The 16,885-nt window shown below is 45.4% G+C and overlaps 1 protein-coding gene and 1 long non-coding RNA gene across 4 annotated transcripts in view; one reads left to right on the top strand and one right to left on the bottom strand.

Moving 5' to 3' along the window:
- Nucleotides 1–3,926: 3,926 nt before the first annotated feature.
- Nucleotides 3,927–16,885, bottom strand: part of SEMA6A (semaphorin 6A) — a 137,320-nt gene continuing 124,361 nt past the window's right edge. For all 3 annotated transcript variants that reach the window (XM_040444287.1, XM_040444286.1, XM_040444288.1), the window contains one exon: nt 3,927–7,324. In XM_040444287.1, the coding sequence (XP_040300221.1) occupies nt 6,126–7,324 (1,199 nt within the window). In that variant the 3' untranslated portion in view covers nt 3,927–6,125. The remainder of the gene's footprint in view (nt 7,325–16,885) is intronic.
- Nucleotides 7,193–9,410, top strand: LOC121010565 (uncharacterized). Its single transcript, XR_005781230.1, has 2 exons — nt 7,193–7,304; nt 9,080–9,410. It is a non-coding gene; the product is annotated as an uncharacterized LOC121010565 (long non-coding RNA).

The raw sequence follows: 16,885 nt of genomic DNA on the forward strand, positions 1-16,885 counted from the left end.
ATACACAATACTCTAAATGGAATATTGAAGATCCCCATCTGTCTGGCGGTCCCGATCAATAAATGTGAGCCCTTCCTTCCCAATTCTGTGCAAGAGACATGACACCACCTGGTTTTAAGACAAGCGTGAGATGTGGATTTCTAAGGGTTACTGGGTGCATGCACCCAGCTGTCACACTGCTCAGCCAGGCTGAGGATTATGCTCTTAATCGTGTTATTTTGTTACGAAGGCATTCTTTTAAATTCCCCTCACCCCTTTGCCTCCAGCAAAAAAAAAAAAAAAAAAAAAAAATCAGTGCCTGAGAATGTAGGTGCCTTTTAGATCAGTTTTCTTTGACTTGCCGAATGAATTTTTTGAAAGAGCTTTTGTTCAGGCTGTTCAAACCTAGGCGCTGTGGTTCTGGGGTACTTTGCGTGCCTTCTGCCAAATGATAAGACTGAACAACAAGACCTGTTTGTGTTTGCTTGACATGGTGCTTGAGGGAGGCAGGCAGGTCTAAGATGCCAGCTCTGGCCCCATAGAATGCCTAGCTCGTTGGCTGTGTCAGGACAGCCACTCCTTGGGGCCAGCAGTCTGAAAGCACCCTACAGGCACCACTAACCCTGCAGCAAGCAAGCAAGAGAGTAAACACGACAATTAAAAAGCTGGCTTATCGGAGGCACTCCTTGAGTCTGAGCGAGGACATCCCTGGGGCCCCGGCTAAAACACAGGCTGCACCTGTTCGGCCTGGGACTCCTCTTCACCAGACCAGAACAAAGCTGACTGGGGCAAAAGCCACCATAGCAGGTGTCAGGTTGCACTGAGGGGATTGTCAGCTTCAAACTCCTGTGATTTGAGCTCCAGCCTGCCCCCTCCACTCAGCCCAGTTGAAGGCATTTGGGATCCCCCACCAGGGAAGGGGGAGGTGTGTACAAAGCGCTTCCTGAGAGGAGGGAGACCGAGTGAGGGGGGGGTCATGTCTTCCTGGCTAATAATGTTCTAATGTTGTAAATGAATGGAGGTAAGAGACAATGAATTTGTTCTTGGAAGAGCTGCTGTATCGCCAGCTTTGGGGTCATGGGCAAATCCTTTCATTTGGTGGATCTCAGCTTCCCCATTTTTTTTAAAAATGAAAGTCAGGGGTGCCTGGGTGGTTCAGTCGGTTAAGTGTCTCACTCTAGATTTCAGCTCAGGTCATGATTTCACAGGTTTGTGAAAGGGAGCCCCACAATGGGCTCTGTGCTGACAACTCAGAGCCTGCTTGGGGTTTTCTCTCTCTCTCTGCGCCTCCCCTGCTTGTGCTCTCCCTGTTTCTCTGTCTCAAAATAAATTAATTTAAAAAATTAAAAATGAAACTCAGACTAGCTTTCAGTTCTACATTTAGTGACAGCCAGGCAGGGCAAACCTGTCGGTCACATAAGGAGAAGGAAGATCTTCAGTTTACAAAAGAAGGGATGGTCGCAGAGCAGATTCAATTCCCTTTTCTAAAGAATCTGAAGTCAGACATGGGAGATTTTGCTTGTGGAGCTCCCACCTACTTGGTATGCCATTTGGAGCATTGCCTGGTGGTCCACAGACTTTCTGTGGACTGATCCATTTTCTACATTGCTGCCAGGTAGATTTCTAAAGCACAAACACATGTGTTTCCTGCTTCATCTACTCCAAAGATGCCCTGCGGCCCGGGCCCCTCTTCCCTGTCTCAGCCTTGCTTCTAGCAGGTTCATCTCAACGACCCTGCTCAAGGCCCCTAAACCTTTTGTCTCCCAGTCACAGCACACTTGGCTACTTTGTACAAGTTATCCCATTTGCCTGGTCTAGCTGTCCAGAGAACTCATTCTCTGAAGAACCAGCTCAAATGTAGCCCTTGTGCCCCAAACCTTTGGGCCACTTCCTCCTGGGCAATTACAAAGAGCCTGCCCATCTCTCTGTATAAGTGACAAGGCAAGAACTACATTCTAGTCAACTTGTGTTCCTGACATGCTTGACCCTCTGGATGGGATTCAAGAAATGTAACTGGCGGGGGCGCCTGGGTGGTTCATTTGCTTAAGCGACCGGCTCTTGGTTTTGGCTCAGGTCATGAACCCATGGTTCATGGGTTTGAGCCCCGCGTCAGACTCTGGGCTGACAGTACAGAGCCTGCTCAGGATTCTCTCTGTCCCTCTCTCTCTGACCCTCCCCTGCTTGAGCACATGCGTGCTCTCTCTCTCTCAAGATAAATAAACAAACTTAAAAAAAAAAAGGGAAATGTAACTGGAAATACCCAAAGGTGACTGGATGGCTATACGTGTGAACTGAAACCCACCCCGCAGCTTCCCACATGCAGACTGACCTAAAACACTGTTTCAGAAAGTCAAAAGTAAAATACTGTAGCTGTGGACTTATGTAAATAAGTGTTTTAAAAACACTCCAGAGGGGAAAACCTTATCTAGGCATTTCGCAATGCTTTTCTGCAAAATAAAAATCAAGGACTGCGTCCTGATATACCTCCAACCGTGTCTTCTGGGTTCCAAGAGAGAGAAATGCTAACAAGGAGTAAAATCCCGGCACCCTTCATCTTATTAATATGTAAAAAGGCTGAAGTCACATCTGTGCAAGGATCTATTTTTAGTGGACCCTACATACTAAAATCCTAGCCTTGATCTCTTAAACTATCAAGCCTACCATAAATGTTTGATGATGAACAAGCCCATAAAAAGAAAATGCGTAAAATGAATAGAGGGAGTCAATGCGTGCTCTGCCTTTTAATTACCGGCGGTTTCTGCTACAACTCCGCTCCAGGCTGGGTGCAGACAGAGAAAACACATCAATAATTTGGGTGGTGGTGGGTGATGGGGGAAGGGTGTGAGTACTGTAAACAAATGGGTCTAACCACATCATTATGGATGCTCTGGAAACCCGACAGAGATGGGAAGAAGAGTAAAGTCCAACCCCAGAAGGGTGGGGTTCCAAAGGGGGAAATTAAGAGATAAATAAAAGCATTCAGGACACAAATGATAATGTAGAACAGTCTTGTTTTATTACTTTTAAGTCATAAAGAGCCTTTTCCTTGTTTTTTTTTTTTTTTTTTTTTTTTTTTTTTTCCTTTTTTTTCTTTTCTTTTTTTTTTTTCTTCCCATTTTACAACATACATTAAGTCATGAATCAGATGTTAGGGGATGTGGAGATGGAAGGAAAATGGGTGACGTCACAATATTTTTACAACTTTACAACAAATATAAATCTGAGTTTGTTGCATCTACCAGTGTCTAGCAAGGGTGGAAAGCAAAGGCACACTCAGGTTTATGGACCCTCCCCCCACGCGCAGTGGGGAAAAAAAAAAGGGGGAAGGAAATGCTTAAATGCAAAAGACCAGCTCAATACAAGTGGGCATTTCAGGGAGAACACAGCAAGTGAGGAGTTGTGGGGATGTGGGATGGAAGTTTTGACACAGGTCTCCGTAACACGGCTGAGGCAATGATGCCCACGCATGGGGGACGAGACAGTGGGTGCTGCATGGCCTATGCTCTTGGGAGTCAAGTGTGGGGGAGAAGGTAGCAGGGGGGTGTATACCCATCACTTTCCTAAGTAAGTTCTGCATTTCCAAAGGAAAGTCAAGGTAAAAAACAATTATCCCAGTTTCTAGAAAAGACTTCATGGTTTCAGGGCACGGAATTCTCAGGTGAACATTGATTCCGCTCACAAAACAAAATAAAAACAGGACAACACAAAACAGCAAAAACCTAGCCTGCACGGCAGCAAAGCTGCAAGGGATGTTTACAGGAAAGGAAGGCCATATGCACGTGTTCTCATTACACACCTAGGTCTCTCATTATGGAGGTACCGCGTTTTCACCAGCCACCTCAAAATTGTCCAAAATAGTCTTTTTTTGAAAGTTTTTTTTTTTAAAGACAAGACTAAACCCAGAAGATCAAACTGGAAATAAAAAGAAATAAAGAGGCCACCAAATATACTGTTTAACTGTTTAAGAACACAACAACCTAAAACAATGCTCACTGTTTACAGTATGTTGACAATTTTTTTGTTCATGATAGAGTAAACAAAAGTCCCCTCTGTGTGCTCCAGCTAATGAAAACCAGGGGGGGAGCACACACCCTCCCACCCCGCCCCCGTACAAACAATAACAACACAAGGATGAAGAAAGTTTTTAAAAAATTAAAAATCTTCCACCCCAGTCAATGTTTTTGCAGCATCCGTTGTGATTGGCTTTGTACTTGGAGTTACTCATCCATCATAGCAGGGACCAGCCCGCCTGCATCTATTTCCACCTCATTTCTTTGTGTGCAGCGCACGTGTGTGCTGAGCCCATGGCTTGGAGACACCTCCCAGGTGCCTGGCAACCGCACACAGCGTGTTCTCCAGCCAGAGGACACAGCAGAAATGAGGAGCTGGGACGTTAGACCCTTCTCTGCTGGCCAATGAGGATATCACCATGTTGAAATGATCTGAGAATCTAGGGGAAGGAGGGAACGCTGGAGGGAGAAAGGGTATTGCCACCCACAACACTGGGGGCCATGCTTGGTAGCACAGCCAAGGGGTGGGTGGAGTTGGCACTAGAAGGAAGTGTGAATCGGAGGGCGTGGTGCCGCCCAGCTCTCCCAGGCTGCAGGATTATTACCATCACCACTACATTCTTCTTCCATCTGCTAGATGCTAATCTTCCAGAGGGCTGGAGTGGGGGTGGGGGGAGGGAGGGTCAAATAAATATCTGCATTTATTTCAAAAGGGGGGGGGAAGTGTATCATAACGACAGTTTACAAGTGTACACAACTCAGGGTGTAAGGCACAAATTTACATGTGGAAAAGAGGCTATTCACAGATGTAACCCCACGAAAAACCCGTGTGAGCAAACCATTAATTTATGCAAAGTAGCAGCCAGCGTATTAATTAGTTCACACCTTTAGTGGATTTTGTTTGCGGTCTCACATGCAAGGTGAAATGAGATGGGTATCACAAGCTGGTGCCTTCACAGAAAGTAGGAACCACTGACAAAGCCATGTTGGCAGAAATGGGACGCGGATGTGTCATTCTAAAAGTTCCTCTCCCGGTTGCTTTCGAAGTTAGGATCTGGAAGGACTTTTAAGCTAATTAATTTTTTGCATGTTACAGGCCAGAGACCTGACCAGCAAATTAACTGGTTGATTTGAATAAATATTCCCCTGTCAACTTTTTTCCTTTAGCTAGAGATCAGACAGTCCAAACACAAAGCTCAGAATTCCAGCTCCAACTTATTTACTCAGTGAATTTATTGTAAAAATAAACTCAATTATTCCAGTTAATGGATTTCACGTTAAATAGTTTAACTTTCAAGGGGCTTTCTGAAGAGCTGTTCATAGGATGGTATGTGGAAGAGTCCTTTCCTTAAGGAAAAAAAAAGGGTGAACAATAAATAAAGAGTTACTTGCGTTAACGGTCACGTTATTTCATTAAAAGAGAGGAGCAGAAATCTATGACATAGTTGCCCAACATGGCATTAATCTGCTAATAACAGAAAGCTGTAACACTGGTGGGCATTTCACAGTATCTGAGCATAGTAAACTTCTGCCATTGTTAAAGTCTGAGTTAGAATTATCAATGAATCCTTTATTTTTTTGTCTTTTGAATTTTCATGATTTTTAAAAATGTATTTGTGTTTTGCAGGTGGAACGCCAGCCCTGTTCGGCAGCGCCCGGTGCGGTCATGGACAAAGACGTTGCAGTCGTTCACCTGTGTGTGCGCGCGTGTGTGTGTGTGTGGGTGTGTGCGCGCGCGCGCGTGTGGGTGGGTGCACGCGCGCGCGTGGGTGTGAGAGCCTGTGCGCGCGCGTGCGCGGGTGCGCGCGCGCATGCGTGTGGGGGTGGGGGTGGGTGGCTATGTGCTTTTGGCTCATGTTTGTGATGATAATTTAAGTCTTTCGTGAGTCCGACCTGTTGCACGGTGTTCGGGGAGAGTGAAGTCCGAGAATGGAGGTGAGTCCCGCGTCGCAAACCTTCACCAAACCACGTGGCCCAATTTCCCAGAGTCCCCCGGCATCCCCGAGGGGGACCCAGCGTCCTCTGCTCCGCCGCGGCCATCTTGGTCTGGTGGGTACTCAGGCAGTGGAGGGCCTCGCCGAGCTGAGCGCGCCTGGCCTTTCCCGCTGGTTCGACACCTGACCCCTCCCCCTGGGATTATGTACACGCGTCATTGGGCTTCATGGATGTGGAAAGGGGGGCAAAGGAGGGTTTGGGGGGTACGTCCGGCTTTAGCGAGGGTGTGCGCTTCAGCCCCGACCTCGTCAGCGAGTTGTAGGCGTTGAGGCTGGGCTGCCGCGAAACAGTCACGGCCTGGCCGGAGGGCGGCGCGCCGTGCACCTGGATCGAGTCCACCCGCTGCGGGGCGGGGGGCGGGTTGTCTCCCCGGCCAAAGCTCTGGTTTCTGGACAGGTGGGAGGAATTGGAGCAGTTAGTATTGTTTCTTTTGAGAGTGGTGGCCTGGTGGCTTCTCGTGAGCGAGTTCGTGGGGTAGCTCCTCTTATAGTCAAGGCCGTAGGAGGAGGAGTGGTGCATTTCCAGCCGCTTGCTCAGGCCGTTCTGAGACAGGGAGGCTCCCGGAGGGCCCAGGGAGGCCTCCCGCTGGGGGACTTTGGGGGGCAGGCTGTCCAGGTTCTCCACGAGGTTCACCCCGTGGTTGGGACTCTTGCTGCTGAGATGCTCCTTGATGGTCTTATACTCCAGGGTGGCCGCCTGGTCCTCCAGCGCCATCTGGGCCACCTCGCTCATTTTGGGCTGGTCCACGTACTCATGCGGGTAGCCCTGCTGCGTGATGGGCAGGACCACCACGCTGGGGATGTGGCTGGGGGAGGCCCGGAGGGGCAGGTCCGTGGGGATCACGGGGGAGCCCATGGGGGGCATGTCCTTGGTGCACGCATTGATGAGGTTCTGGTTCCTCTCCCACTCGCGGCTGCCGCGGCTGGGCTTCCGCTTCTGCTGCAGTGTTGGGGTGGACTCCGGGGTGGGCAAGGCCGCCAGGTCTAAGTGGTGCTGATCAGCCTTGATGAGCATCTTGGCCGTGTTGCCGGGAGTGGCGAGCTTGCCGTTGTGCATGAGTGGTGTGAGGATGGCCTCCGGCTTCGGGTCTTTGGACTGGCTATCCCCAAAGAGGCCGCTGAGCTTGGTGACGCTGCTCATGGAGCCCCGGCGCGAGTGGGTGAGCTCCTTCTCTTTGCGCTGCACGGCGGACACGTCTTTGCGCCTGTGGTCGCAGACGCAATAGACGATGATGCCGGAGAAGACGGCCCCCATGACAAAAGCCAGGATGACCGCAATGGCCAAGAGGGTGACGGGGACGAGCTGGTCATGGCCTTTGAGGTAACTTTCCCGAATCACTCCTGCAACAGACATCGCATACGGTTTTAAGACATGAAAGCACACTGCGAGGCGTATTTTGGTTTGAAGTTCACCCCGTTAATTAATAACAGTAATAAGTGACAATAGCACCTCTGCACAACTTGTCTTGAGGCGCAGCTTGCCAAACGTTAACTAATTAACCCCCCCCCCCCCCCGTGAAGTATGCAAATAGACTTCCTTTGTTGCTTCTTTGTGTTCTGAAAAAGTGCTTTAACCTCTGTCAAGTATGTGCTCTTTCTACTTTGTTTCAGCCCCTGGAATATGACGATTTTTCATTTCCAGAATTTGTCCCTCCTCCTTTCCCCCTTCATCTTTTTTCCATCTTACCCTCATAACATTGGGATAATGGAGATATTTTGAGTATGGGAGAGGAAGAGGCAACAATTTTATGCCCGTTAAATGAACAAATGGCACAACCCTCTAGGCTTCCAGGGTCTTTTCTTATGACTTCTTTGTGGGGCCCGTGGCCTCTATCTGGAGAAAAGCTGTGTTTGCATTTCAGGCAACTGGAGGAAAGAGCACGTGTGTCATTTACAGTGAAAAGAAAACAGTTAAAGCTCACATTACAGATGTTTATGCTGATTTTCTATCATCCTTCTCAAAAAAAAAAAACCCCACAAAAACCCATGTGCACTCAATTTCAGGTAAATATGCTGAATATGTGAATGAAGGTCTTCCCTTCCTTAAACTGAAAGAATATTTAAGGGGAAGAAAAAGACCATTTGGGGCCCTGTAGTGGGTTTGAGAAGCGTCAGGTCTCATTATTACAGTGAGGGTTTGCTGCCACGGTGAGATTCTTCAGCAGAGCTAATCTCTTCAATTTAATAAAAATTATGTGACTACACCCGTCAATAATCTTACACTACATTAACCGAGATGCTGTATTTTTGAAGAAAGTTGCTGTTCCTGCTTAATCAGCCACCAAGCTGAGAGACTCTAATCAAATGGAAACACTGAAGCTCTTAGTTTTTAATACCAAGTGAGAATACACATCACAATTGTCAGATCTTAAGTGCTTGATGCGGTAGCTAAAAACAAAATCTCAAATACCTCAATTCCTGCCTCTGGAGAAAGAACATGAATACGTTAGAGACACTGCATGGGCTGAGGAAATATAAACATTGTTCCTATTATGGAAATGATAGTAAGACAGAAAATGTACCTTCTCTGGTCTCAGGAGAAACATTTTTCATCTACTAAATCAACTCTTTCTGGAATATGTTTAATGTATTTTACTGGCAGATATTGCTGGCACAGAATTAGAATGAAGCAAAATGAAACTCTTACCCCTTCCTAAATCCACAACATGCAACCCTTCAACTTCTGCTGAGATACTTTGTAACCATCACAGCTGAGACCTTGAAGAAGTGCAGCTTTGCTATGGGATCTTTCTGCTAAAATATTTTGATTGGTGAAGCCCTGGTTTTAAAACTCAGAAGCCTTTGCCTGTTGAAAAGAACATTCTCTTTCTCTTTTCTTTCTAAACATTCCTCCTCCCCTCAGTTGTGACATCACAGTTGGTCGCTGTGGAAATGATTGTCCTGTGACAAAGGATTGTGACTTCAGGGGTGAATAAATAGAAGCAGCAGATATCTCTTGAGAAACAAAGATTCTGTGATTAAACAAATGCCCTTGGTAATGAAGGGCAGGGCAGGCACTTCACCCCAGGGAAAAAGTCTGTAAGATGGCAAGATTCTGAATAATTTCCAAATGTGACACTTCTCAAATATTTCCAGATTTATCTTCGTGAACTTTTAAGGGGGTAGAAACGGAGAAGCAAAAAACAGCAGGGGATTCAGCTATAACTCACACCTTTTATATCGTGGAGCTCCCCAAACGGTGAGGTGCCTTGCATTCAAATCTGTTTTAATACCTAGTCACAGAGGAACTGTGCTAATGAAAATTTCTTCCTTAAATTTGCATTTCCTTGTTGTAATGCTGAAATAGCAACTGATTTTCTTTCAGTTTTGATTATGTTTGGTGTTCTATTGAACATCATTTTTAACCACCTACATACAATGGCACAAAAATGTACACCTGTGAATAAAATGAGTTTGATTTCCCTCATTGACTTGGTGATCTCAGTGAATTTTAACCACAGGGTAGACCTCGCCCATGGGGTGGGGGGATCTAGGTAAATTTTTCTTAGCGGGTGTTTCATGGATCTCGTCTTGGCAACACTATTTATGGGGCTGTGTCTTCCCAATAAATGCATACTTATAATAGGTAGTTATCTACAGTTGACTTTGGTATTTTACAATTTAAATTGCCTCTCAGGGCCGCCTGGGTGGCTCAGTCGGTTAAGCGCCTGACTTCAGCTCAGGTCATGATCTCGCGGTCCGTGAGTTCAAGCCCCGCGTCGGGCTCTGTGCTGACCGCTCAGAGCCTGGAGCCTGTTTCGGATTCTGTGTCTCCCTCTCTCTCTGACCCTCCCAGTCATGCTTTGTCTCTCTCTGTCTCAAAAATAAATAAACGTTAAAAAAAAAATTGCCTCTCAGCTTGAGAGGAACTGGGAAAGAAGAATAAGGCTAAAGCAGTCCCATGTATTTTATTCATTATTTAATTGGGAAAAATGTAAAAGTTTCAAGGTTATCCAGGGCTGCTTTACTTTTAGTTCCCAAATATTCCTCTTTGATGTCTGAAGGTCCTTGACTGTTTTAATCTCATGGAAAGCACTTGCTCTTTTACTGGGAAGAACATTTTTAAGGGAATAACATTTGAGTTCAAGTTTTTGGTTGTTAACAAATCAAGTAGGGTCTGACCTTTGAGAAAAATGGTGTCTCACCCCTCCCCCCCCACTCCATCTCATTTTGTTATGTAAATAGTGCCCTTAAAAAACTCGCATCCCTTCAGTTTTGAGATCACTACCATGAAGCAGGTGGCTTCCCTCATCTGCTTGTGTAAATTCAGAAATCCCATGTCCAAAGTTGGAAATAGATCAGAGATGAAGTTGAAAGCGCAGTCAAGAAGAGAAGAAGTTCTAAGTTTTTCTTGGAAAATGCCTTCCAAACTTAAAGCTTTCTGCTTATATCGTGAAAAGGGCAAAGGGGCATTCATGGAAACGGTGGCATCAACTTTGTGACATTGGTCACTGTCAAGAACTAAACACTGGGTTTGTCGGAGGGGTGGGGGTGCACCCAGCGCTAGCGGTCTCCGAAGGCCTGGGGCCTTAAGCTCCCACTTGCTGTTGTGTGACCTTTCTGGCAGGTGACTTATCGTCTCTGGGCCTCAGTTTTTTTCATTTGCAACGTGGGTTCACACTCTTAAAGCCTTATGGGGTTCTTGCAAGAATCTAATGGAGTGACGAATAAGAAAGAACTTAAATGCTGTAGTTTACTGGACAAATCTGAAGGCCAAAAGAAGCCACAGAAGAGAAGTGGGTTAGTAGCTCACTGAGGGCATAAGCTGCTCCATTTCATTCCATTTGTTATGTATGGGTCTCCCTGGGGAGGAGGGCGGACCTCTCCTTCCCAGCTCCAGACCTTGTGCTGTCCAAATGCTGCCAAAGGGATGATGTGTTGAGGCAACATAAGAGCACATACCTCTGTTTCAGGACTGCCTGTAGGTTCTGCATTGTGAAATAAGTAAAACAACAAAAGCGGGAAGTGTTGAACAAAACACGGTGATTATAGACTTCTGGTGGACTAATAATCTTGGATTCAGCTCCTTGAGGGCAGGGACTCTAGTTTATATGCATTTATAACCTTTCTATCACCAGGGATCTTAGTTGGGCACTTGATAAATGATTATTGAATAAATGGGTTTGCGGTACATTGTAGAGACCCTTTTAAGTGGGCCTCTAAAGTTGGTGGGTCATTTTTGGAGTGACCATAACCTGAAGTCACAGAACCAAATTAGATCTCCATCCATAGAACAGAATATAATAATACTAACATCCATTAGACAAAAGAAATTTATAAAGGTGCTCCGTGTATGTTCAAAATGATAATGAGGAACTATTTGAAAAATCAAAAGAAATTCATTCTGGGATAATTCCAAAAGAGATGTTGAGGGTAAATGAGTTATTTGTAACAACTGGGTGCTCTGGTGGAATTAAATAATTGAATAATTCAAAACAAATACAACTCTTTAAAGGGAGCTGGCTGAACATCATTGCTTCTGATGTTGCATGGAAATCCTGGGGAAGTGGAGGGGCCTTTGTAGGGTGGCATACTCCATCTCCAGGTATCTCGCTCCCCGCCCCCCCCCCCCCCCCCCCCCCAACTAAGAGGACCAATAAGAGTTGGCTTCTCTATCCTGGGGCATTGAAATGCCTTCCTCTACCAACCCCTGGGCCTTTTACTCTCACCAGTCGAAAATGGGGCATATAATGAAAACAGTATCTGAAACAGCCTTTGCATTGATTCATTAACCACCAACTATTTCTCACCAGTCATGAGGTGCTAAATGGTTATTCTTTCCACCTTCCTATTGCAGGAAGCAAGGCACACAATGGCTTAGAGATTTCTCTGAAATCATGTCTTAAATTGGCAGAACTGAGAAAGAATAGAATCTTCACTTTTTTCCCCCTGAGGTGAGAGAGTTTTTAGATGCTGGAGGGTTGCAGAGGGAGGTCTCAGAGGGGCAATTTTAAGCTCTTTGGAGGCTGAAGCAATGAAAAGATTATGAACAACCCCACCCTCCAGGCCCTGCAAAATGTAATTAAAGTAAGAACAGTTACAAACTTCAAGGAAGTCCAACACAATTCTGACTTTTCCCACGATGACCACATGAAGGCATATTGAAATTTCAAACACCAGATTGTTATATATAATAAGGTTTCCGGTAGCCCTTCTCTTGGGTTCTCTACAATTTCCAATCTGCCCTGGAAGCCCAGTGCCAGGCTCTGGGACAGCAGACCTCAGAAAAGATGCCCTCTTGGACTGTAATGTTCTTGGTGCCTTCAGCAGGCATCTACTGAGCACAGACCAAAGCACTGTGCCAGGTTTTGGAGAGACAAAGGTGAAGGAGGCACAAACCCTGCGATCCAGTTAAGGGAGAGGGCAGGTGCTCACATGTGAGCATCCAAAGTGTTTGGAAGCATCAAGAGATACACTGCTTCTGCTTCAGCCTAGGAAGTGGCGTTTAAGGCAGGCCTTAAGGATGTGGAGGATGGCAGCTGAAGCAGCAGTAAGAACCAATGCACAGAGGGAAGGAAGTGAAAGCTGTGTTCATAATGGTCGATAGTCGAACTCCTACCTAGTCACTCATGCTATAGACACCAGCCACTTGGCTATCATCCTCTCACTTGCTTCTGGACTTTCACATAGTTCTTCCCTCTGTCCGGAATATCCCTGCTCACCTCCCACTCCTCTGACCCTCTCCTTTAGGCCTCGGCTTAAAGGAGGAAGCCTTCTCCAACTTCTTCCAACTGGGTTAGCTCTTTCCTAAGTTCCCCAGAGACCTTAACTTCTCTCTCTTAACTCATCACCTTTACATTACTGTACGTTTGTTCTTCTTTAGGAGGGAGATATACCCCTAAATTCCCAGGCATAAAGGTGCTCGGTAAATATCTGTTAAATAGTGAATGAATGCATGAGTACTTGTAGAGGCAACAGAAGAGTGAGAGCTGATCACCATTTGGAAGCAGGCTGTGAAAAGCCTTGAATGACTGAAAAAGACATGGTGGACAAGCCAGTTTTGGAAGGAAAGTCTTGGTTAATGTACCTGCAATTCTAAGGGTTGTCTTGCCTGAGAAAGCTGACTTTCAGCTTACTCTGCTCGACGTTGACTCCATTATTCGAAAAAACTACTGGCTTCAGAGTCAACAGCTTTGCCTCAGAAGTACAGGTAGTCCGCCTGAGTTTACTATAACTTTTTAAAATTAAAACTTGTTCTCCACTATACTTATCCCCTGCATCCTATAGAAGCTGGGAGATGTCTGTTCTATCAAAGCATGCAACAAGACACACAAACGAAAGTACACAAAATCACTGCACCTGTTGAGCTAAATACCAAGGAGGAGCCCTCCCCATCCCCACCAATTACCTTGCTAAGTATAGGAGCCCCTGGCAGCTAGGACCTTGAAATGGTTAAGTGCGTGCTTTCCCCTCTCACCCCTGTTCACTGGACTGCCTGTTTCGGAGCTGCTGTGATATGATGGATGTGTCTGTCTCCATAGTGAAGTGATTAATAGGCATCTGTGTAAAGCAGACCCGATGACCACAAAGACAACAAAGCCTCTCTGTGTCCTTTAGAGACATATGCAAAGGCAAAAAGGAGAATGGACATTTCCTTTGCCGTGGAGCCAGAGAGAGTTTCGTGTTGGGTCTGAGAGCTAACAAAGATGGCAAAACACCAAGAAAAGCCCCCGGAGTAGGATCCCCTAAAAATAAACCCTTGATTTTCTTTTATAGTAAGACAAGCCTGCAATTTCCTTGAAATCCTCATATCAACTTGGGTGAATGGAATCTAACAACCCAATTTTTCTTGTTTGAAAATCTTATTGCAACAGAATGCCAGGCTGACAGTCCTACAAGGCACTATGAATGAATGAACCAATCATAGGCCAGGCATCATGGATGCTAACCACAGAGGACAGGCTGTAATCCCTGTTAAGGAGAGAAGAAAACAAATAGGGGAAAAACCCTCACTGGAGACAATTTATCCTCAAAGCCATGCCCCACCCGATGGAGATGACCATACTGAAAACGCAGTGGGAACTCTCTGTGGTTATCTCGGCAGGAAGGAGCCTTCTTCTTGTCTTGGGGCATAACGTGATCCAGATGGCTTAAGAATAAACTGAACCGCCAGCAGCCTTGGAAATGGGCTCAGAGTTTATAACTCAAACTTTCCTTTTCCTTTTTATTTTCCTTTTTTTTTTTTTTTTTTCCTGGCAGGCTGAAGATTAGGTACTAGGAGGCGCCATGGTCTTCAAGATGTATGAAGTTAATGACTGATCATGCCAAAGTAGAGGCAGCTTCCTGGCTGCTTAATATCCTCAGTTCAGAAGCTGTTTTAAAACTCACATATTGTAATAGTGCTTACTGTGGTTGTCTGTGGGTGAATCTACTTCCAGTTCTCTCACCTTTGAAATTGATGCATTTTTTAAATTGTTGTGATGCCATCACAGGTAGAAAAGGGAGAACGAGCATGAAGTTCGTTCTATTTCACATTTTTTAGAGGAGAAATAGCTTCATTTTCCCTTGTGTCAGTGGAAACCCTGGCATCTCTGATCCTTCTCTGCTGTACGCTTTTAGACATGGCACCACCAATGGGAATGCTACCTCCGTAGCATGGATTGAAGTCTAGATTGGGAGTCATGATGAGGTAACTTTTAAAAGCCATATCCTGAAATGTGGGTCAGTGTTTTCACGTGTTAGAACTATCACTGTCTTTGTAAAGGTGATGATCATTTCAGGTGGGCAAAGTTTTAGCAAAATTTACATGGTTTATTTTCCTTTTTTTTTTTTTTTTAAAGCTTTTCTTTCTAATTAGACTGGAAACTGAGTGTCTAAGGAGTTTCTTCTGAAACCAGACAAAACATTTCTATTTTCCGACTTTCTAATCCCATCTTCCTTTGCTCTCTCACAAGGCATCAAAACCACAAAATGGGGAAGTGGATCTCCCACTAAAATTTCACTAATACTGTGAAATTCAGGTGATTCTTTGGATTATTTTCAGCGCTTTGATTTTTTTTTCTCCACAAAGCAAAGACGACACAAATAGGAGGAAACAAGGCTGTTTGAATACTAAAGCTGCCAACTTAAACTTGCTGGAGATGTCATTCTTGGGATCTGGATTATGAATGAGGCTGGGTGTTACTGGTCAAGAACATGAACTGGTCAAGAACATGAACATAACGACCTGGGCTTAAGTCTTGGCTTTAGAACTAACGAACTTTGTGATCTTGTACAAGTCACTTAGTCTCTCTGAGCATTAGTGGTGTTGGCTAGCAGATGGGTGTCATTGGAAGGATTTAATAGATTAAACGAATGAACGCATGTAAAGCACTTGGCATTGTGCAGGACATTTGTTAATGGTCAATGTACTGTAATGGAAGTGTTTCTAGAATTTCGGACAGGTTACCTGCCTTGTACAGGGTCCAAGGTAGACTGTTTTAATATGACACTTTGGTAGGGTTTGATTGTGTCAGCCAAGAGTAGAAAAGTCAAGATTAAAAAAAAAAAAAAACGGGACGCCTGGGTGGCTCAGTCGGTTAGGCGTCCGACTTCAGCTCAAGTCATGATCTCTCAGTTCGTGGGTTCGAGCCCCACATCGGGCTCTGTGCTGACAGCTCAGAGCCTGGAGCCTGCTTCCGATTCTGTCTCCCTCTCTGCCCCTCCCTCACTCATGCTTTGTCTATCTCTTTCAAACATAACATATACGTTAAAAAATTAAAAATAAAAATATAAAACAAAATATTAGAGAAGGACCTTAAGTAGGATAACACATAACAACTTGGAAAGTGTCCCAAATCAGTGCTGCTCGATACCAGCATCACCTGGAACTTGTTAAACATACAAATCCCCGGGTCCTACCCAGACTTTCTGAATCAGAACCTCTGGCGTTGGGGCTCAGAAATTTGTGTTTTAACAAGGCCTCCAGATGATTCTTATTTTCACTAAAACTTGAGCAACACTGCCCTGCGTGACACGAATGGTATGCCAGAAAACGAACGTTTAGTTTTAAAGTCCAGCCTCATGGACTACTGAGGCAATGCATTGCCAGACTTTCAACATGATTTCTAAAATAAATAAATAAATGCGGTGCTCCGTGGTCAAAGTATGAGGCTTTCGTGGGTCTCGGGTATGACCGTTCTTTACTGCGGTTACCGTATTCTGACAAAGAATACGAAATTGACGTGATTTTGTTAGACAAACAAATCCCTCACACTTTCCCTTGGTACCTGACAGAAGCTTGACATATGGCCGAAAACACAGCAGCGCTGCTGTAAGAGAACCAGCCCAATTTGCTAGAGCAGAGAGCTTTTGGAAAAATGCCTGTGGTCTCTTTATCTGCCCCAGCATGAAGACACAGAGGGGAATTTCTGAGGCTCCCCATCTCTGTCACGGAGGCCATCAGGTAGTGGTTGGTACTACAGAGCCCAGATATGTCCTAGATTGGGTAGGCCCAGTCAGAACTGAGTCCCAGGGCCAGAGGAGGCAGGTCCTCTGGGGAGCTCACCTCCGTTGGAGGCCTGCAGTCTTAGGTCAGGTCACCTTGCACCGACTCCGCTCAAACAATGCATCGCCACCAAGCAACCTTAGATAGTGGTGGTTCAGGGCGTCTTTCCTCCTACTTTTGCATGATCAGGCGAGAATAAGCAGCTCAGGAAAATTCTCTTATATTTCTGGATTGAAGGAGGGACTGGAGCTCATTCCCCAAACCAAGGTCCTGCCTTATAATATTAAAAATGCCTAGCACAACAGTGTACTCAGCAGAGCTTAGTGCCTACAGATCTGCTGAGTTGAACTGAATCTGCAAATCCATAGAATTATATAAGACATTTTAAGTTACATTAAATTTCTGCTGTGTGCTTTTTAAATCATGCAGTGTAGGACCCATCAGCACTTAGGGTATATTTATTGCCTTAACAAATG

The sequence above is a fragment of the Herpailurus yagouaroundi genome, unplaced genomic scaffold, assembly GCF_014898765.1.
Source record: "Herpailurus yagouaroundi ecotype Mexico unplaced genomic scaffold, PumYag 192, whole genome shotgun sequence".
NCBI lineage: Eukaryota > Metazoa > Chordata > Mammalia > Carnivora > Felidae > Herpailurus > Herpailurus yagouaroundi.